The 21,130-nt window shown below is 52.6% G+C and overlaps 1 protein-coding gene and 1 long non-coding RNA gene across 2 annotated transcripts; one reads left to right on the plus strand and one right to left on the minus strand.

The window, feature by feature from the left end:
• Positions 1–5,546: 5,546 nt before the first annotated feature.
• On the plus strand, positions 5,547–17,448 carry FAM78A (family with sequence similarity 78 member A). The gene is made up of 2 exons (XM_085076989.1): positions 5,547–5,809; positions 13,019–17,448. Exons 1-2 carry the CDS (start codon positions 5,547–5,549, stop codon positions 13,545–13,547), a joined length of 792 nt encoding a protein of 263 aa, XP_084933115.1. The 3' UTR covers positions 13,548–17,448.
• On the minus strand, positions 17,331–21,130 carry LOC146429883 (uncharacterized). Its single transcript, XR_014855483.1, has 3 exons — positions 20,469–21,130; positions 18,478–18,973; positions 17,331–17,795 (listed from the first exon to the last, which is right to left on the minus strand). It is a non-coding gene; the product is annotated as an uncharacterized LOC146429883 (long non-coding RNA).

Genomic DNA, 21,130 nt, shown 5'->3' on the forward strand with positions numbered 1-21,130 from the left:
CTTCTCCCCCCTGCCTGGGCACCCTAAATACCCCCTCCTCCCCCTGGCACAGATACCTTTCCATCACCACTAACCCCATCCTCCCTCCCCGCCCAGGGTGCACCCCTGGAGCTCCTTCCATCACTCACCCTGCTCCTGGCCGAAGGAGAAGCATCACCTGCCTCCTGATTACACGGGAAGGAGCTGCTAATGAATTCCCATCCTCCTGCCCCCGGCGCTGTGCGTGGCCTCGATACCGCACGTGTCCCTGCAGTGTCACCCAGCACCGCACAGCCCGTGCTGCAGGCAGGTGACAGCCAGCCTGTGTCCCCTGAAAGCAGCGCAGGCACTGGCCCCAGCAGCACGGGATGGGGAGGAGAAAGGCTCTGCCAGGCCCCAAGGAGGACAGGGAGTACCTGCTGTCCCTCCTGCCACACACACTGCGCTCCATCACTGTCAGCCTCTCCGCTCCCCGCCGCAGCTGGTGTGAACCCCTGGGACAACTCCCAGCGCTGAGCAGCCCCTGGGAACCTCCCAGCAGAGCCTGCAGCTCCAGCTCACAGCTCTGAATGATCGTGCTACAGTCCCTGAACAGCAGCTGTGGGGATCTGAGCCTCCAGCACCTCTGGGAGAGACCATCAATCTCAGCTGCTCCTGCCTGAAGGGTGACAACCCAGCTGCAGCAACCTCCTGGGCCAGATCACCTGCACTGCCATCACCTTCCCCGGACAATGGGCTGTTGTGTCTCCACACCACCCACAGGCTCCAGGAACAGGATTATTCCCATGCAAATAGGCTGGAAATCCCCTGTAGATGGAGAACTGGAGAAGATGAGTATTGCATTGAGGAGCAGAACAGCCACGTCTCCTGGTGCCAGTGACACTTGCCTTCCAAACTGTCCAGTTACAGAGGTCAGTGGTTGTACAGGTAACCCTGGGAATTGGGCACCCAGGTGTCTTTAAAGGCCTTGTCCAAAATGCACTGGGGAGTTTAAGTGCTAAATGAAAGGTGGTTCTTTGGCTTCCAAAGATAATAACGAAAATTTTGCATTTTCTTTGCACTTTTATACACAGCTCTCAAAATTCTCTTGACTTTGCACAAGGGCCTGGAGTGACAGGACAAGGGGCAATGGCTTCACATTGCCAGAGAGCAGGGTTAGATGGGATATTGGGAAGGCATTCTGTACAGTGAAGGAGGGGAGGTGCTGGCACAGGGTGCCCAGAGAAGCTGCCTGCCCTCATCCCACTGCCCGGCTGCCAGTCATGTGGAAAATCTCAGCTTACCTGACATCAGCCAGGGAGAAAACCATCATTACTGCTTCCCCTTGGCTGTAGCCATCACCTCCCAGTGAATGGCCTCCTGGATTTTCCCACTCTGTGCAGGGCTGCTGTTCTGTGGGCTCTGCAAACATCAGTGGGCAGAGGGTTAAAGGCACTGGTGGCCAGGACCCTGCAGAAACAGGGAGATTCCTGCCCATTCTGGTGCTGGGGATGCTGAGCTGCAACTGAACTTGTTCCTCAGGAGCTGTCACGGGTTAAAAAATACCTGGAAAATCCTGGGAGTGAATTTAATCTGGTGCCTGTCTCTTCTGCTGACACTGATATGAGGGAATTTCTCTGCCCCAGTCTCCCTGTGAGACTCCAGCCTTGCAGTCCAGCCTGAGCCCTGAGCAGGAAGGGGCTGGGGGAGGAAGGGCAGCATGGGGATGCAGTGCCAGCAAAACCCTTGTCAATGGTGGAGTGGGAAAGGAAAAATGTCTGGTCTCTCCTGCAGCCAGGTGGGCTGTCACTGACAGTCCCAGCTGGAGAAACTGAGCTTGGGAGGGAAATATCCCTGATCCCACTGGGGCCATGAGGAGCACCATCCTGCAAAACAGCCACTGAGCATGGGGTTTATAAATATCCCTGTAGACAGGCTCCCTGCTCCAGCAGGACTATTCCAGTCCTGACACATGATCCACAGGGGTCATCAAGCACCTGGGAGAACATCCAGATGGACAAATCCAGTGTGCTCCCTGTGCCCAGTCTGCTCAGCCCTGCCTGTGACCCCTGCTGTCCTGCCCACCCCTCCTGCAGGGCTGCTGAACACAACTCCCTGCACAGCCCTGGTGACACGCTGTCAGTGGCCAGAATGGCCACACAAACCACACTGGAATGTGAGTGGGACAGGAGGGACAGCCCCATCCCCTTTCTCTGCTGTTCACTGGCAGTGGTGGTGCATCTCAACCTCTGGCAGCAGCTGGCCAAAGAAGCAGCACTTGCAACCAAAGTGCAGCCAGAGAACCTGCAGTGTTCTGGGGTGGGATTCCTCTAGGAATAAAAGACAAAGCTTGGCTAAAATAAAATATAACATCCTGTAGTATCTACAGCTGGTGGGCTGGTGAGGGGAGACCCTGGAAAACATGCTGGAAACACATGGAAGCACAGTGCAGGCCATGATGCCAGGGGGAGCAGCCACAGGAATGGGACATGGTTGGTTGCATCAAATGAGCAGCAGAAGGAAACACAACTCACAGCATCACCAGCCACCCCTAATTCTTACTTATCACAGCCTGGCCTCGCATCTGCAGCAATGCCAGCAGAGAAAACCACAAGCTCAGGCACAGGAGACCTTCTGCACGTGGAGCCCTAAAGCAGCAGCTCCAGCCTGGGATGTGCAAATGCCTTAATCACTCACAGCAGCGCGATGGAGACAGGCACGACCAAAACCCAACGAAAACTGCAGCTGAAGATGAAAAGCTGATTTAATTAGAATGAGATAATGCAATTTCCTAGTTGACCAGAGCACCAGAGACAGCCAAATTGAAGGAAGACCTGGCTGAAGATTCAGTGAAACTAGAGTAGCAAAATATGCAGTTTCACCAGACTCCTGATGCTCTGGGAAACTGTGACAAGCTTGTTTGAAAAGTGTGAAAGAGCCTTGGAAATGTCAAAGGATTTCAGCACCTTCTGGAGGCTGCTGGATATTTCATTCGGAAGATGCTAATTTCATTCTTTCTTGTACTACATGATAGTAAGTTGCTTTAAACTTGAGCAGGTTCTTAGTGCTTCTCTCTGTCACAGGACTAGTGACTGAATTCTGCCCTTCACAGCAACTGGGAAGTTTAAAATAAATACTTCTCAATGCTTTAAGAAGCACACGAGGGGGGAAAACATAACAATATACTGTGTTTTTTCCACCTGCTGTGGGTGGAAAGGAGCAAACCTGCCTCACCTTGTCCTGTGACATTTGCTTGTTAGGATCACTTGGTAGCTCCAGCCTCTGCTACCTGCTAAGGGCTAATCCAGCCTGCTGAGAGTGCAGGGTGAGAAGGACTAAAAAGACATTTACAGCAGCTCTGCACTGCTGTGCCACTCCACAAGCAGCACCGGCAAAGTGATTTTTACCTATCATTTCCCCAGGTTTCCTATTTAAAAACAAGTGACAGAGGACACACTCACCCAATGCCCGAGGTCCATCAGCTGTTCCTGAAAAGCCAAACATCTGCATCTCACCTGGTGCTCAGCTCCTCAGCCAGCTGATGGCCAGCAGGACCAGCCAGCAGCATTTCTCCTAAAACTGCCTGTAATAGAAGTTTACAACTTTCCCACAGGCCACTGCTGCCTCAGACGCTTCTCACTCCCTGTTCCAGCTGCTCCTCAGTCCCACTGCTGCTATGGAAAGCTTTACATTATTCACTGCTGGAATCACAGCTCATCCAACCCATGGCTACAAGTTCTGAGAATGAGACCAAAGGTACCAAATCTACCTGCCAGGCTCCAGCTGTGAGAGGCAAATCTTAATCCCAAAACCCAAGAAAATCCACATCACATTCAAATTAAATAATAACAATAACAATAATAATAATAATAATACAGAGGGGGGGAAAGGCGTTTCTAAAATCAAAAACTACATTACCCACAATTCACGGACTTGTGGGAGGAAATGCTGTTTTTTTGCAAAGGAGGTTTAGCTTCGACAGCTGCAGTTTAAAAGCGAAATACAGGGGGAGGGATGGGACTGGGCGAAGGAGGGAGGACAGGGCGGCGGGGGGGCGCGGAGACCCGCAGCCGGTGCCGCTGGGGCCGGAGAGCCGCGGGCATGCGGCGCTCCCTGCCCGGGCAGCCGGCGGCAGCGGCCGGGCACGCCCGGGGGCGGCGAGGGGCTGCGAGCGAGTTTCTGCAAAGTTTGACCCCGTCGCCTTTCTGATGCTGCGGCGGCGAGCGGAGCCGGAGCGCCCCCGAGCCCCCCCGCTCCCCCGGCTCGGCTCAGACCCGGCGCCGGGTGCGTGAATGTATTGCGGGAGAGGAAGCCTGCGGCAGCCGGGAGGCGGAGGCACCGATCCCGCTCCGCTCACCTCCCCGGGCAGCCAGCAAAGAGGCGAAGGGAAAAAAACACCCAGCGAGAGAAGGAGCCTCCCCCCCGCCCCGCGCCGCCGCTCGCCCCCGCAGCGCAGGAGCCGCGGCTCGGCGGCGCGGCCGGGGCTCGGCGCGGCTCCCCGGGATGCTGTGACGCCCTGCGGGGCCCACGCGTGTGCGGGGCAGCCCCGCCGGCCGCCCATGAGCCCCGCCGGCTGAGCCACAGCCCGCTCGCCCGGCAGCGGCGGCAGCAGCGCCGGCGGGAGGAGGAGGAGGAGGAAGGTCGGACACCCCTGCGGAGAGCCGCTCGCCGAGGAGCAGGAGGAGGAGGAGGAGGAAGGGGAGCGGCGCTGCCGGCGCCCCCCGGGCCGGTGCGTGGCGGGGGATGTCACGGGCGGCGGTTCCGCGGCGCTGAGCGGGCGCGGAGCGGCGCGGCCCCGGCGGGCGCGGGGGAGGCTCCACCGCCAACTGCCCCGCTGCGCTCCCGGAGCCGCTGGCCCCACCGGCACCGCGCTCGCTTCCCTCTGCGCCCGCCTATTTCTAAGGGGAAGGAAAAAAAAATAAATTAATCCCCAAAGCTCAGACATCGCTGGCGGAGGAGCCTCCAGAATCGGAGATTTGGCGACTTTTTGCATTTTCCAGCCGTCGTTTTCTTTCTGCTATTATTGTAATTTTTGTGCGAAAGGAAGTTATGAACAACTGCAAGTCAGGAAGTGGAAATCCACACCGGTTGTGACAAGCTGGGGCTAAAAACTATTTCATTATTTATATAGATGTGTCTATCAACATTCTGCTTTTCATCCAAAGAATAAAGGGAAATACCGGCTAGTCCTATGTTTGACGGTGAATGACAGACCGCATCTGAGCAAAGGAAGGACTAAATATATCAGCTAAGAACACCACCGTTATTTATTGAACTCAAGAGACTTTTTTTTAACCCAAAGACTGTTTGAGCAAGAGAATTAATGGGCCATTAAAAGGGGAAAAAATTTTAAAGGCCCTTTTGCTTCTGAAGCGCAGCTAACCTCAAAAATAGAAGCAGCACTTGTAAGACAGATATTCAAATTAAGGCTTTACATGCTGAATTTTCTATCCTATGGATATCAGTTTTGAAATTACAAACCAAAAAGATCTGTAATTGATCTAGCACCAGATAATTTCAATGCCTAATATTCCCCAGGATTGCTGGAGTACCCTAGGAGCTGCGTCGGACTGTACTCGGGGTATGCCATGGGCTGTATTCAGAGCATTAGCTGCAAATCCAAAGTTTTCCGGGAAAGCATTTCGGTGATTGAAGTCAAAGCCTCCATCGATCCCATCCCCACCAGCATCGACGAGTCCTCCAGCGTGGTGCTGCGCTACAGGACCCCTCACTTCCGAGCCTCTGCCCAAGTGCTGGTGCCCCCTCTTCCCAAGAAGGAGACCTGGATCGTGGGCTGGATCCAGGCTTGCAGCCACATGGAATTTTACAATCACTACGGGGAGCAGGGAATGTAAGTATTTCCAAGAGCGCGTGCGGGTGCTTTTGCCTAGCGGGAAGAGGGAGCGGGAGGACCGTGGCCTGGTTGGGGAATAGTGGATTAAGCCAAAAATTATAATCCATAGTTAAGAACTCAGCCCCTCTGAAACTTAACAGGACTTTCCCGTGTGTTTGAAATACAGGAGAGCTTGTCCCTGCCCTTTTAAAGGAGTGGGTGTTCTTCTCTTTGAATGGGAATTTGCACAAACCCCAACCAAACCCCACTTGTTCTGGTAGGAACCCAAAAGCAACATTATTTCACAGCAGCTTTTGGGAGATCCTGAAACCCCGGGGAAGCCCTGCCACAACAGGCACCCCTGCTTTGATATGTGTTTGGCACTCGTGGTTCTGCTGACCTCCAGCTCCTCTTGCCTGCATCCCTCCCCATCCCAAAACTGCGCATTGAGCAGCCCCGGGGAAAGCCGAGGGCTGACACTTGTGGCACGGAGCCGTCCCTGCTCTGCTGTGCTGCTGCTGCAGTGAGCCGTGGCTGGGAGCTCGGTAGCCCACCAGCTCTGGGAGCACGTTGAACGTCACAGGAGGAATCCTGCTCGCTTTGCCCACGGTAGCAGGCAGCCCACAGGGAAAGCACAAGCTGGATTTAACCCGTTGGTAATTAAACCATCTGCAGCACCTTGGAGCAGGGTGCAGATTTCATGTTCCTCTCCTTATGGGTAATGTGAAAGGGAATATAGAGATATATGTGAGGTGGGAGGAATCCAGGGGCTGTTTGCACACCAAAAATCCCCTGGTCAGACAGTCAGAGTGAGACAGGAATGAGTCAAATTGGAATGTCACCTCCCTGCCGAGAAAAGTCATCTCTCCCCAGTCCCCCACCAGCTTGTTCTCCAAATGTTGCAGGCTTTGGCCCACAGCTAAATCAGCCCCAGCACCTGATCCCCAAATGCCTGCAAAGAACAGCAATTCTGCAACTCACGGTGCTGGGCAGCACCAGGTGCAGCCTCCTGGTGCAGCAGAAATTGTCTGTCCAGCCACGGGGACAGAGCTGCCCGCAGAGCCAGGGCTGGCAGATGGGTCAGTGGCTGGAGCTGCTGATGCTGCCCAGTCCCTGGGGGTGAGGGAGGAAGGATGGGAAGGTCAGGTCTGAGCAATCTTCTGCCTCCTCATCCCAGGCTCAGGGGGATGCTGGCTCAGCCTCCGAGGGTCAGTCGGGGCGGCTTAAAAAATCCCTGAATGAGTAGTCCTGAGCGAGGAGGGGACCCGGGGGGGGCTGGAGAGCAGGACAAGCTGTGACTTAATGCAGCGCCTTGCTGACGGCCTGAACATCTGCACGCACAGCCCTCCTTCCCTCCCCGCTGAGGACACGGGTTCAGCATCTCAGCATCGCACAGACAGCCTGCAAGATGTGGGCTGGAGGGAAGGGCACGGCAGGAGCAGCCCGGAGCGACAGGCTGCCCCCCTGCTGTCCCCGTGTCCCCTCTCTGCTCAAGCAGAAAGTGCCTTGAGAAGCGAGCTGGCACCTGGCAAACACCAGCAGTGCAGACCGGCTGATCTTGATTTTAAAAGTACTTACAGCAGGCCCAGGATCTGTAGGCTTTTTGGCTCCAACAGCATCTTTAGCAAGGACGATTTGTTGCTCAGATGTTCCCAATTCCAGGCCTTTGGGATTTGCATGTGTAATTCTCAGGCTCATTTAGGAATCCTGTCTTTAGCGACCAGCTGCAAAGGAAAATAGAAAAGTCCACTGTATATAAATACAGCTCAGATGCACTGAAATAGAGAGGACTGGGTACAGAGTGATGCTGCCAGTGCTGCTGTGGGCTGCAAACCTCAGCTTGGCATTTTATTTCCCTGCACCTGAGTTTCCCTGTGTTTAAAGTGAGGATTTGGTACAGTCTGCCCTTGCTGGAATGCTTTGGGACCAAAAAAAAAATGCTATGTAGTAGCTAGTGCTGTAAACAGGTAGAATTAAACACTGCAGCTATGTATGAGAGCTATTAGCCAGAAAATAATGGAAACAAAGATTTTTCCCTAGGAGGTTCATTGACATTTAACTGATTAAAAAAAAAAAAGTTACCCGAACACAAGCAGGAATTGGTCTGTTCCTGCACTCTCTTTCTATAGACTCATTGCCATCAGAAGGCTATAAATAAAGGCATTTAGGAGGAAAGGCCTCTTCAATGCCATTGAAACATGGGTTTGGAAGACCTTTACAGGACACAAACCTGAGGGAAAGGATGGGTCAAGGCTTCAGCTGGTGTAACTCCATGTAATCCCAGTGACCTCCACAGAGCTGCATCGATTGATGCCAGCAGAGTATTTGTCCCAACTTTCCATCATAGGGAGAGGCTACTGCCACATACATGTTTTTAATCCCTGCGGTGACCAGCAAACAAAAAACCCCAAATAATCAAAAACCAGTCAGCCAGCTGAAGCACCAATACTTACAGCAGGCTTTGGATTAATTTTTCACTTCTCTGCTGGGAAGTTGTTAGCTGTGCATAAGCTGGCCATTACATTGAGGATGGAAACAGCTGAGAAATACTGGAGCAGATGGAGCTGTGCATAATGCTGCTATAGGGATGGGAGCTACAGAGGGGATAATTTAGACACGCACGTTTAAAGTGGCACTGACAATTTTTGGGGCTAAATGCAGCGTTTTTAAATGTAAAGGGAAAGAATTAAAGCTCAGATAACACATCAGCGCTGGCATTAGTTTGCATGTGAGTCAGTAGATGCTGCAGGGAACATGAAAACCACCACGTGAGGATGTGGATGTTGCTCTCTGACCCCTCTGTGTGCACAACTGGGGCAAACTCCTGCTCACCCCGTGGCTGGCATTGCTGCTCTTCCCATGCAGGATTTTACCCTTTTCCTTAGGGAAGGATGCTTCTGTGCAGAGGGAGGCATCAGGATCAGGCCAGAGCTGTGCCCTGTGCAGGAGCAGCTGGACCAGGTCCCTGCTGGCATCTCCTGGGGTGGGTGCTGGTTTCTGCACCTGGTGGAACTCGTGTCAGCTGCTGGGTCTTGCTGGAATGGCATTATCCAGCCTCCTTCATCTCCATGGAGATGTGCAAGAAGCGGTGCAGATGGAGATATGCAAAAGAGAGAGATAAATAAATTGGAGTTGGAATATGATCAGCCAAGAATCTGGAGAAGTTTCAGGAGGATGTTTCTCCCCCTGGAAGGCCTGATGGGGCACTTGCATGATTACATCATCACTTCATCTTACCAGGCATCTCTCCCTGGTGAGATTAAATCTTCCATGCCCTGCAGCAGGGACACAATGAACTCAGCTTGTCAAGAGAATAAACCCCCAGTCCCCGGGAGGGAGGACACAATCAAAATTCACAATCAAAAAAACCACAAAGGTATCTTTTCCAAAGGAAGCGAAGGGAGGTCAGTTCACTGTGGGAATTTACCCCTCCAGGGATTTAGAGGAAAAGGCTTTGCTGCCCTGGAATGGCCCCTGACTCTGAGCACCCACCTTAGCCCAAATACAGAAGTTTTCCAGTCGGACTTGAGTGTGCTCCCCTAAACCAGCAGAAATTGTTCCCTTTTCCCTAATGCCAGTTTTGTGCTGCTCCCTCACCACCCATCAAACACTGCTGCTGGTGCAAGAGAAGAGGCAGGAACATGCAGCTGGAGGGTGGGAGGAAGAGGGACCACAGCAGCACAGCTCTGTCAGCCAGGGAACAACATCTTAAATTTCCTTCCTGTTCTTCGCTCTAACCCTGCCTTGACTTGCCTGACGTGCTGGAGTAGATGAGAGAGGCACTGTAAAGGAGAATTTAAAATTAAGCAGCTCTGGCTATCAGGTTTTCTTTCTCTCAGTGAGTCCCCAGTGCAGGCCAGTGGTGGAGGGAGGCAGGAGCAGGGATGTGGAATGCCTGAGACAGAGTTTCACTGCACCCACATGTGGCCCTGGAACCTGCACAGAGCAGAGGCTGCATCCCAGAGGGGCTGCTCTTGTTTAGGGAGCTGCTGGAGTGGAAGGTGTTGGAAAGCAAAAGGTTATGCAAGTCCATCTGGCCTGTGACTAATTAGGAGCTGGCTTTTAGCAACTGGAGCTGAGGATGCAATAGTGCCTGTCTGCAAAGGTTAACTGGATGTGTCCACACTGCTGGATGCCCAGGGCTGGAGGCTGCTGCACTGGGTTTGCTGTCACTGCCCTGGTGAGCTCAGGGAGGAGCTGGGGGATTTGTTCTGTGTGGCAGAATAGGAAGAAAAGTGTCTGAATGAGGACTGGGAAGCTAAAACTTACATAAAGCTGCTCAGCTGTCAGCAGCAGGGCTCTGGTTGTACCACAAGAAATAGCTCAAAGTTCCTTCTGGTAGCAAGAAGACATTTGTTAAGAGAGGTTTCTTGGCAGCTCCAGTCTCTGGTGATGCCCAAACTGACTCTGAAGGTTTCAGAAGAGGCAGAAACAGGCTTGTCAGTATTACAAGCCAGAACCTACTGATCTTGGAGCAGATCAGTGAATCCACGAAACCAGATAGCTTGGTTTCTTTTCATGCCTCTTTCCTGCTATTGTCAGCAAAGTGTTTACTGGGCACTTTCTGGTCTCTCCTTGGCTCGACACTACCAGAGAAAGATGCTGATGCAGCCAAAGATCATTCCACAGCATTCTTTCCAAAATCATCCAGTTGTTGGCTTATTATTTAACATGGACACGCTCTGCAAGCAGAGGCTGCCAGCCTGGCTGGCACAGAGGCTTTGCTGTAGCACCAGGCGAGGGGCAACTGCCAGCAGCAACCACCGTGCAGCCTCTGCTCTGCTCCAGTCATGGGATCGTCATGAGGCCTCATTTTTCTCCTCATTCCAAGCTGTGCAGATGAAGCACGATGGTTTTGAAACCCTGGGGTTAACCACACTGGCTAGAATTAGGCACAGTGTGCTCTGTGAAGAAACACAGGCCGGTTTCTCCTTCCCCATTCCTGCCCACGCCTTTCCTCAAGCTGGGTGCCTTCCTGGGCCACCCTGAGCCCAGCCTGAGCTTTGTCCTGGGATGCTGCAAGCTCTGCAGGCACCATCCTGCCTCCAGCATCCTGCCCAGGCCCTGACACAGCTCCACCTTTTTGCTCTTGTTTAAACCCTGGGCAAGTCCTGAGAAGCTCCTGCAATTCCATGCTGACCTGGGGCACTGGGAATGAAGATGGGGACAAGCAGATCTTAGAGGAGCTGCATTTACTGAGCATACTCTACCCAGTTCTCCTGCCATTCACCCACCAGCCTCTGATCTGAGCAGGCTGGAGCAGCCCAGGAAGGTTATCACCCTCTGGAGCATCTCAGCTCCTGATTTGGCACCTCTGTACCTGCAGAGATGCTGTGGCTGCACCACACCTGTCACAGAGTCAGCCTCCAGGACACTGTCACATCTCATCCCTGGGTGACAGCCAAGCTGAGGACCAGCCACTGTCTGAATGGAAAGTAATCCTAAACCAGCTGCTGAAAGGGAGAGAAGAGCCCCCAGATGGGGTTTCAGATCTGGGCTGTGCAGCAGGGAGGGGTGGGGGCTGCAGAGCACAACCTCTGCTCATCCATGGGGGATGGCTGGGTCACCCAACATCCCCAGAGCCTTCCTGGAGCCTTCCCCTGCTCAGCTCTGCCTGAAGAGCATGAGGGGTGGTGAGCTAGGCTGACGCTGGTTTGCAGAGCAGAGCAGAGCCTATAAACATCTCTGCAGTGCACAAGGGTCCTGGCAGGACTGCTCAGGGATCTCCTTTTGGCTGCCTTCACTAAAAATTTTCTTCCAGGGAAAGGACTCCCTCTGCCTGCTGGCGATGAGCTCAGGAGGAAGGGATTGCTGCAGCTGCGGTGCTGTAGCTGACAGCAGCCTGTAAATCTGTGCAGGGAGATGTTGTGCTTGCATAACCCCTGCTCCTGCGGCTCGGAGCATCCCTGCATCCCCGGTCCTGCTGCTCGGAGCATCCCCTGCTCCTGCTGCTCCCAGCATCCCTGCAGCCCCCAGGGCATCCCACGGCCTCTCTCGCACTTCATCTCCCCCAGGGGAGGTGTTTGCTAGGACCCCCTGCTCACGTGGAAAAAAAGATAAATTAGACCTTTAAATCTCCCCCAGTATCCTCTAGCCAGAGCCAGACACAGCTAAGTGCTGAACGATCCAGCGGGTACAAACACAGAGGCACTTCACGGTCATTAACTAATTAACAGTCAAAACAGCCTCATGAGATGGTCACATCAGTCCTGGCCAGAGCAGCTCATCCCAGAGCTGTGTGAGAGCCGCCCAGGCCGACGAGTACCCCCAGCCACAGCCTCCTCTGCAATCAAGGGGCTATTTTAAGCTGCAGCACCACACTTATGAAAGGCTTGGACAGTCACCCTGACCCTGACGAGCCTCAGGGCGTCCCCTCTGTGTCTCTCCAAGATAAATCCTGTCCTGTGTCCCAGCCTGCAGCAGGGAGCCACAAGGCTTGGGGGACTGGAGCACAGCCACCGCTGCTGCCACCCAGTCCTTTCTGCCACCTCGATGGCTGGGACATCATCCCTGGGTGGTGAGGAGTGCTGATTCATGAGCAAGAGGGAGAAGGTACACGAGAGCCAGCTCTGCCAGCCTGGTTTTTAAAAGACTGTCCTTAAAACACCTGGTGTGCACTGAGCAAGTGATTTGTGGTTGTGTCGTCTTAGTGCAAACATCCAACCCTTCTTCTGAGACATCTACAGCAGTTTGCTTCTGTTGGCAAATCTAATCTTAAAAATTAAATTGGAAGTTCATGAAAAACCCACTCCCAAGTTGTGCATCAGCAGTGCAAGGTGACAGGGGACTTTTTTCACTTACATTCTTGCTGGAAACACTGACCTTTCTGTCCCTCTCTCAGGTGACCGGCACAGGCGATTTTACAAGCAGCTCAACCTCAGGCTCTCTGATTACTGTAACACCATCCCCAGCCCAGAGCTGGGTCCTTCCAAGGGCTGCAGGAGGATGGGTTACACTTCCAGCACCAGGCAGACAGCAGGGAGGGTCAGTGGCTCATCCAGAGAGAAATTTTGGGGATGAACGGATTGAGAGCAGGCCTGATGAGAAGGATGCTTTTAGTGGCAGGGATGAGCTCTTTGAGCAGGATGGCATGAAGGGCACAAATTCCTGCCAAAGTTGGAGAGGGAATGCATCCACAGCTCTTCCCTCTCCTTTCTAAATCTGGCATGTTTCTAAACTAATTAATTAATTAACGCGTTATCCATAATTTGCTATTGATCATGGCAGGTCAAGTTGGGAGCTTCCAGATCTACTGGACGGTAAAATCCAGGCCATCAGTGACTCAGATGGAGTGAACTATCCCTGGTATGGGAACACCACAGAAACCTGCACCATCGTGGGTCCCACCAAGAAGGAGTCCAAGTTCAACATCAGCATGAACGACAACTTCTACCCGAGCGTGACGTGGGCAGTGCCGGTCAGCGAGAGCAACGTGGCCAAGCTCACCAGCATCCACCGGGATCAGAGCTTCACCACCTGGCTGGTGGCAACCAACACGGCCACCAACGAGATGGTGACCTTGCAGACTATCAAATGGCGCATGAGGCTGGGCATCGAGGTGAACCCCAGCAGGCCCCTGGGGCAGCGTGCCAAGCTGCAGGAGCCCTCTGCTCAAGAGCAGCCCCAGGTCCTTAGCAAGAATGAGCCAATACCACCCAGTGCCCTTGTCAAACCCAATGCCAATGATGCTCAGGTACTCATGTGGAGGCCAAAGGATGGACCACCACTCGTGGTGATACCCCCAAAACATCGATAATACTCACCTGGTGTCCCGGAAATGAAAGGGAGAAAACTAAACCCGAAGCAAAACAATCACTTAGGTATTAGGATACACACGTATAATCTGAGCGAAATCAAAATGCACTTTTTGTTCATTCAACAAATGCAACCATTCTACCTTCTCCCATTGGGACGGATTTCACTGTGCTAAAGCTAAAGAGGAGACCTTGGACTGGGTCTGTCTCGTCACTGGATTCCTAAGGGAAGAAACTAACACTGATGTCTACCCTAGAGCTTTTTTTTTTTCTTCCCTACTTTAGTTCCCGTTTGAACTTCAGTCTCATTAGCTTGCCCAGAACTGCCCAGAACAATAAGAACACTTTATTTGAGATTTTATGAATTATTTTTTTTTTTCTTTTTGGTTGAGAACAAAACAAGTTCCTGGAGCAAAAAGTTGACTATTTAAGATAAGGTATTTTTTTTTAAGCTGTAAGGTTCTGAGTTGCAAATCCAAGTCATGCGGCCTTATGTAGACTTTGCTTTGCATTGCCAAACTTTTGCCTTAAAGCTATGTTTGAAAAAAAAAAAACAACAAAAACACCACCAGGCAGAATGTCCTTTCTACAGAATTTTAGAGAAAAAGTTTTGGAACAAGGAATAGATTGTCAGTATGACACAGGCTGATGGTTGAAAAGGGCATGAAATTGGAAGAAGCAAGAAAATCTTCCTCTTTTTAAAACCTGAAACAAGGAAGCACGGAAATAATCTCAGTTTCAAAGCAATGCAAATAACAAACCTGCTGTCGGATGGCTCTTGAGGAGGAGCTCCCAGGCTCTCTCCCTGCTCTGCAGGAGGGGTTGGAAGCTCCTTGTGCTGCTCAGCCATGGTGATCTCAGCCTCCCGTTAGCAGTTTAATATGGAATAACCTCACAGCTGGAATTGTGGCCCTAGGAGTCAACACCAATCAAGGGGGGGGATGTCCCACTGGGTTTGTCTTTAGGACACACAGATGTTTTCCCAGCCAGCCCACAGTCTCACCTTCTTGCAGATAAGAGCCAAGGGCTCGTGCTGCTGTTGGGTGAAGCTCTGCTGCCCCGTGTGCCCATGAAATCCCAATAACGGTGCTGTACGAAGAGCAGGACATGAAAAAGATCCTTCTGAAGTCACTGGAGGCTCACAGGTGTCAGTGAGGGCAGATTTTACCTACCAAGGCTACCCAGCAAGATCTGTAGTCCAGGAGCAGCCACATCTGAAAATAACAGGCACCCATTCCCAGCAAACACAGCAGTGACAGCTGGGGAAAACTCTTCCTTCTGTGCTAACAAATCACATTGGGATTAGCAGATAATTTCCTTCCCAGTGACCTCACGATCTACCTGACTGTCAGGAATGAGGGACTGACAGGACCATGACACTGTCCCTGTCTGTCATGGCACAAACATCCATTGTAGCAAAGGCTAACGCACAAGGAGGTGCAGGCAGGGCAACACCTGAGCCATCGGTGTGGCTCCTCAGTGAGGAAGGAGCATTTGGAGGAGGAGGAGGTGAAACCTGTAGGTTTTAATAAGGACCAGATGGCTTCTGAGATAACCAGATGCTCTTCTGCAGAGGGGGGTAATGCAGAAGAGCCGTTTGAAGGGGAGGGACAGGTTTGAAGGCAGAGGAAGTTCTGCGGTAGAGGTGGCATCTGGAGGTCGGGGCACAGGATGGGGAGTGGAGGATCTGCCCTGCTCCAGCACATGGCCCGAGGCAGAGCACTTCCCTCTGCAGCTCCTTCCCCCTGAAAACATTTCTTCCTCCTATTAACAACTTGCCTCAAGAGCTGGGACTAAGGAGAGTTCCGCGTGCCAGGTACAAGCCTGGCCCTGCTGAGCTGGTCTGAACAGGTCTCCCAACCCCACACACGCTGCTCAAAAGGCTCTCCCCTCGGAGAGGCACCAATTAGCTGCTATTCCCACCCTCATCTTCCACGTGGGACGTTACCAGCAAGAAATTCTCCTTCCTCACTTCTCCACAGCCACGCCACCGACTTCGGCAACAGGTTCAGCATCACCCCCTGCCCGGGGAATGCACGCCCAGAAGTTGTGTCCCCCACCAAGACAGCCTCAAACCAGCAAACAAGGATCCTGGGGCCCTGCAGCCATTCCCCTGTCTCCAGGGGAGCCCACCCTCCTCCATCCACTGGCTTTCAGAGATGCTTAGCCACGGAGCTGCTCCTTTCCACGGGCAGAGCTCCGAGGTGGGAAGTCCGGCTTGCGAACGACTGGACCGGATCAAACCCAAATCCACAAGCCAAAGGGTGCCTAAATCTCAGCTTTGGGACTACAAAAGATGAAGCTAGGGAGACTTGGACTTGCACAGTCACTCTCTGTACTAAACTCCATTTTCTTACCTGGACTCAGATCCAACTATAGCTCTACTGGCACAGCCCTTTGGGACTTGTCTGTATTTTCTCCGAGGCAATACATGCGGAAGAGGACAAACTGTGAGCTGTGGGTGAATAGCTGATCATGCTCTCACACATCCTGGCTGCTGCTGAGTCCCATGGGTGGGAGCAGAAGGGGAATTTGTGTCTGGTATTCACTTTGTCTCCAGGTGCTGAGTACTTAGAGTTCTCACTGATGTCAGCATGGGTCGAAGGAATCGGACCCAGTTGTCTTAATTAGCTGCACGAAGGAATTCCAAGGAAAGATTTCTTCTCAGTCACCAAAAACCACATTCAGGGAACACCTATGTCCTTTCCCACTTAGCTTTGTGTTGGACTTAGTCTCCCAGTGCATTAAGTAAATCTGGTTCCTCTTATTCCCTCTACCTGGTGGACTGGATACATCCATGCAATTTGATAGTAACCTCCTGGCTAATTTGTCCTGTTGCACTGAACGGACCCAGCTAAGCAGTAAATATGAAATTCAGATTTCATGTTGGGGTCGGCTTTGCATGGACTTCTCCCTTCCCAAAGAATGCCTTTATCCCGTGCCTAGGTCAAAATGTGCCCCTCCACCTCCATTTGCATCACCAGACATGGCATAGAAAGTGATGCTGCCTCTTTTGAGATTTCACGCGTTGTGATTAAAAGTGATGTTTTTCCAATGCTGCTTCTTTACAAAACTGATGGGGACAGATTGTCTACATCAGGAAGGATGGCTGGAAGGATCAGGAAGGATGGCTGGAAGTAACAGGGGCTCTAGACAGCGCTGCTGCTCTGCCTGGTTAATGGCCATGTGGTTAGAACAGGGATTGACAGGGTCCCAGTGGGGACTTAAATGTCTGGGGACCCAGGGCAGAGTGCTAAATGAGCAGAGGTAAATCAAGCTCCTTCTCTGGCAGCTTTTTGCAGAACCAGGAATACACAAAGGACACACCGAGAAGGTGTTGGGGCACCGACACGGGAGGCACGGAGGAACGTGAGAGTGTCTCTGCCTCACCCATCCCACCAGTGATGCTCTCAGCTCTTTACAGACCCAAACCCCACAGGGGCTCAGCCTGACCATCCCTGCCAAAGCGCCGCCGTGCTCCAGGGTGGGAAGCAGCCCTGGCCCAGAGCCTCACCGCACCAGGGCCGGGCAGAGGCTGCCAAGTGCGGCCAGCACACCGAGACCTTGTGGTTCTCCTTCCTTACCCTTGACACCGAGATGAGCGTGGGAAGAGAGGGGCAGCCCCTCGGGGAGGCAGTACAGACCCTCAGCAGCCTTGGGGAGGGGTAGAGACCTGCGGAGGCGCCGCAAGGCTGGGTCCAGCCCGGCGGGAAGGCGAGGCACTGCCATCCCTCCTGCCCTGGCTCCCGGCGCAGCAATAAGAATCGTCCTTGGTCTTGCAGAGATACTGTGAAAACAAAACCAAGATGTACCGAATCTGGACACTTACAGAGATGTAAAAAAAAAAAAAAAAAAAAATTAAACCCTGCTTTTATAACAGAGAAATAAAGTGAAATTTTCAAACGCGTCTGCCTGGAGTCGTTTGGGCGGTGGCTCTTTTTAAACCAATGGCTCTGCGCTCACAAGGCAGCAATGAACACCCTATTTACCACCAGTTCTCTCTCCGTGTCAGCTCTTGGGCTGCAGCGGGCAGAGCCAGGCGGTTTCTGGTGCAAAACACCAGCCAACATCCTGCATTTTTCATCACCAGGCTGCTGCACATCTCGGGGCGGCCGGAGCCGGGCTGGTCGGTGCAGGCAGCGGCTCAGCTTCCGCACACTTTGGTTTCCTGATGTTTGCTTATTTAGCAAAAGCCAGGTCAGATGTTCGCTGGGAAAACCACATCTGGAGAGAGGCAGCAGCGCAGAGCCCTGGGCGGAAGAGAGGGTAAAAGCTGCTGCAGTCCATGATTGGTTTTCAACCACCACCTGTATTCACTCCATTATTCACTGACCCACCCCGAAATTTTTCACGTTTAGGGTTTGTTTGCTTTCCAGCAAAGGAAAGTGCTGACATGAGTTGTGGAGAGCAGGGGGTGCCTGGCCAAGCAGCCAGCACAGTCCCACTGCTGATCCCTTAAATCCCCATGGCCCTACTGGTACCTTCCAGCTCTGTGCTCCAGCTCCTCCTGCCACAGCCCGACCCTACTGCAAGCTCCCATCCCACCAGCTATGCCTAAGCAAGACACAGGTTTCTCCTTTTTACATTTTTTTGGTCTTTCAGAAGTTTTGGTGCTGTCTGATCCAGCCAGCAAAGCAGCACCAAAGCTTCTCCAAAAAGCACCATAGCAAAGTCCTGCTCCATCTGCTGTGGCATCAGTGCTGTGACAGTGACACAAACACAAGTGCAGGAGGGGAAGAGGAGGAAGGAAACTCCCGGCTGGAGAAAAGGAATGTGCAGGGATGGAGCTCGAGCAGGGGAGAGGACAGATTCTGAGTGGGATTCCTTTCCACAGTGGAAACACTCCAGCCTCATCTGTTGATAGCAGGTTAAATTTAGATGTCCCAGTTTTGGAGGGAGGGAGGGGTGGGCAGGGGACACCAGCCAACTCACAGCTGCTTTGGTGAGATCCTGAAAAAGCCACAAGCACTCGGTCACTTCTGTCTGCACAGGGACATGGAAAAGCCCCTGCGAGGGAGGAGGAGGACACGGGGAAGGGCAGAGGCTGCTGAGCCCAGCACTGGCTGATGCTGGAGCTCTGTTCTGGTGCTTCAGGCAACACCAATCCTTGACTGCAGCACATCTCAAACTTCACCTCTCTAGAGGTTTTGTCCCTTGGCTTTGTGATTTTCTAACCTCATTTTTAAGCAGACTGAGGCAACAGTTCCTTCATTTGAAAAAGTACCCTCTGACCTCCACAGTTCCTGCTTGAAACTCTGCAGGGACTTCCCTCTGCTGATGCAAATCAGGTTTTGTTTCCTATTTCTTCTCTCTCACATCTCTTTAATCTGTTCATGTGCAGCAGCTGCAAATACTCCTTTTATTCCTTCATGCTTTCAGGTTTTAAAGCAAAACATTTTTAGCAATGCCCTGAAGAACCTTGAAGCACCTATTAAAAATAAAATAAAAATACAGTGCCATGAGTTGACACATTATTATAACACAACTCCTCAAACAACCTGCACTGAGATTCCCAGGGCTGCCTTTAGTAACTTTGTAAATTGGTCCCCACAAAGCTTTTGGTTACAGACTCTTGGCAAAAAAGGATTTCCCTGTGAACGTGGTGAGGTCCTGGCACAGGCTGCCCAGAGAAGCTGTGCCTGCCCCTGGATCCCTGGAAGTGTTTAAGGCCAGGCTGGATGGAGCAACCTGGGACAGTGAAAGGTGTCCCTGCCCATGGCAGGAGGTTGGAACAAGATGGGCTTTAAGGTCCCTTTCTCCCCAAACCATTCCATGATTCTATGAAGAACCCCAATATGGGAGAGCAGCACTGGAGAGGCAGGTCTGACTCAACCTGATTCATAACTTTGGGGTTGTCCCACATTTCCCCCTCACCTCTGCACCTGCAGCACCCTGAGAAAGGCTGGTGTAAGGGGGTCACTGCTCCTGTCCATGCTGGGATGGTCTGGGAGGAGGCAGGACTGCAGCCCAGGCTGGAGCAGCAGGAGCAGAGCCTGAGCTTATCTCCTGTGCAGGGAACACACAAGTTCTGCCAGGCACTGGCAGCACAGAGGCTGCAGGAGATAAGGGCAGGCAGGGGGAATTCTGGCTCTGCAGTGGGGGACAGACACTGGCAGAGAAGGAGCTTTGTGCCCTAGTGGGAGCTGCAGGAAAAGGAGGTGGGGATGGGGAGAGGTGAGGAATGTGCTGAGCGTGACCACAGAGCCCTGGGGAGCTGAGCCCACAGACACATGTAGGTGTGCAGAGCTGGAAGATGTGTTGACACATCCAAGCTCATCCCTGGGAGATGAAGAATCACTGAATCAACAAAGGCTGGAAAAGACTTCCAAGGTCATTGAGTCCAACCTTTGACCAAACACCCCCACATCAACTACACCAGAGCACTGAGTTTCTGCTCCCCAGGGCTGCAAGACCCCAGAGCTCATGGCTGTGGGAGGATGGACAGGGATGGACTCACAGCCGACCCAGGGCTGCTCATCCCTGCAAGCCACAGCTGCCTCTTGCCAGTCCCTGGGGCTCCACACGACATTTATCTAGGAACAAAACCTTCCCTGGCACTCCCAGACTCACTCATGCCAAAGCCTCATGGAGGATTATTTTTCCTTGTAAGCAATGCTGCAAGCAATGCACGAGGGACACATGAAAACTAAGAAGGGATAAATAAAATGTCACTTCAGCCTCCAAGCCTGGACTTGTACACAGCTGAGGGCAGAAGGGAGCTCTGCTCCAAATGCTGGCAAGGACAGAGACCAGTGCCCTGATTCTTGGGCACAGGGGTGACAAGAGAGGCAGTGCCACCACCTGCCTTCACCTTTCCACAGCCTTGCTCCCTACTCCCAGCATCTGGAGCAAGGGAAGGTCCTGCAGCACTTTTCCAACCTCCATCCCCTCTCCCAGGGATCCTGCTCACCCCTGAGACTCACCCCACACCTGAGCAGCTCCCTGTTGGGGCTGAGCAGCCCTTCCTGTGCAGGATGGTCATGTCAGGAGGGTGGTCTGGTTTCTCCCACGGAGCATTGCCAGGATTTTGGCCAGGGACATGTCAGCTCTGCCCCTGGCAGGGAGGCAGCCATGAGCTTTATAGCCTAGCAGCATGGGATGAACTCCAGCAGGAAGATGCCACTGGCATTTGTCCTCTGGTGGCCTCCACACTGTGGCACAGAAGGGCCAAAGGAATGATGTCCTTCCCTTCCCAGGAGAACCTGACAGAGATATGGCCAAGACATTTTGGAGCACCAAGCATTATGTAGCATAAACCTTTCAACCATGAGCTTAAATAGCCATTCTTTTTTTTTTCCCCTACCTCTGTGACAAAGCTACATTTTTGCCCTTTTTTCCCCAGAACAAAGCTCTGTTCTTTGTTGCTCTTTTAACCTTCAAGGAAGCAGAAATCCATGTTTTGGTCTCCCCCTGGGTTTGGGGGGATCCTTTCTGTCCCCTGCCCACCACAGTGACATCATCCCTCCTGCTCTGCCATGGTTTCCCACTGCCTCAAGGCCACAGCATAGTCTCAGGGGAGGGGAAAAATCAGTGTATGCTTTCATTAGAAATAATTAAGATTTTGCCTTTGATAAAAGCCTTGGAA

This window comes from Lichenostomus cassidix, chromosome 17, assembly GCF_008360975.1.
Source record: "Lichenostomus cassidix isolate B80296 chromosome 17, HeHo_3.0, whole genome shotgun sequence".
NCBI lineage: Eukaryota > Metazoa > Chordata > Aves > Passeriformes > Meliphagidae > Lichenostomus > Lichenostomus cassidix.

Excerpts from the sequence above, each read along its gene's own strand:
- FAM78A (XM_085076989.1), top strand. The coding sequence starts at position 5,547 with ATGGGCTGTATTCAGAGCATTAGCTGCAAATCCAAAGTTTTCCGGGAA. Across the intron at positions 5,810-13,018 it reads CACTACGGGGAGCAGGGAAT|GTCAAGTTGGGAGCTTCCAG; the intron begins GTAAGTATTTCC and ends TGATCATGGCAG.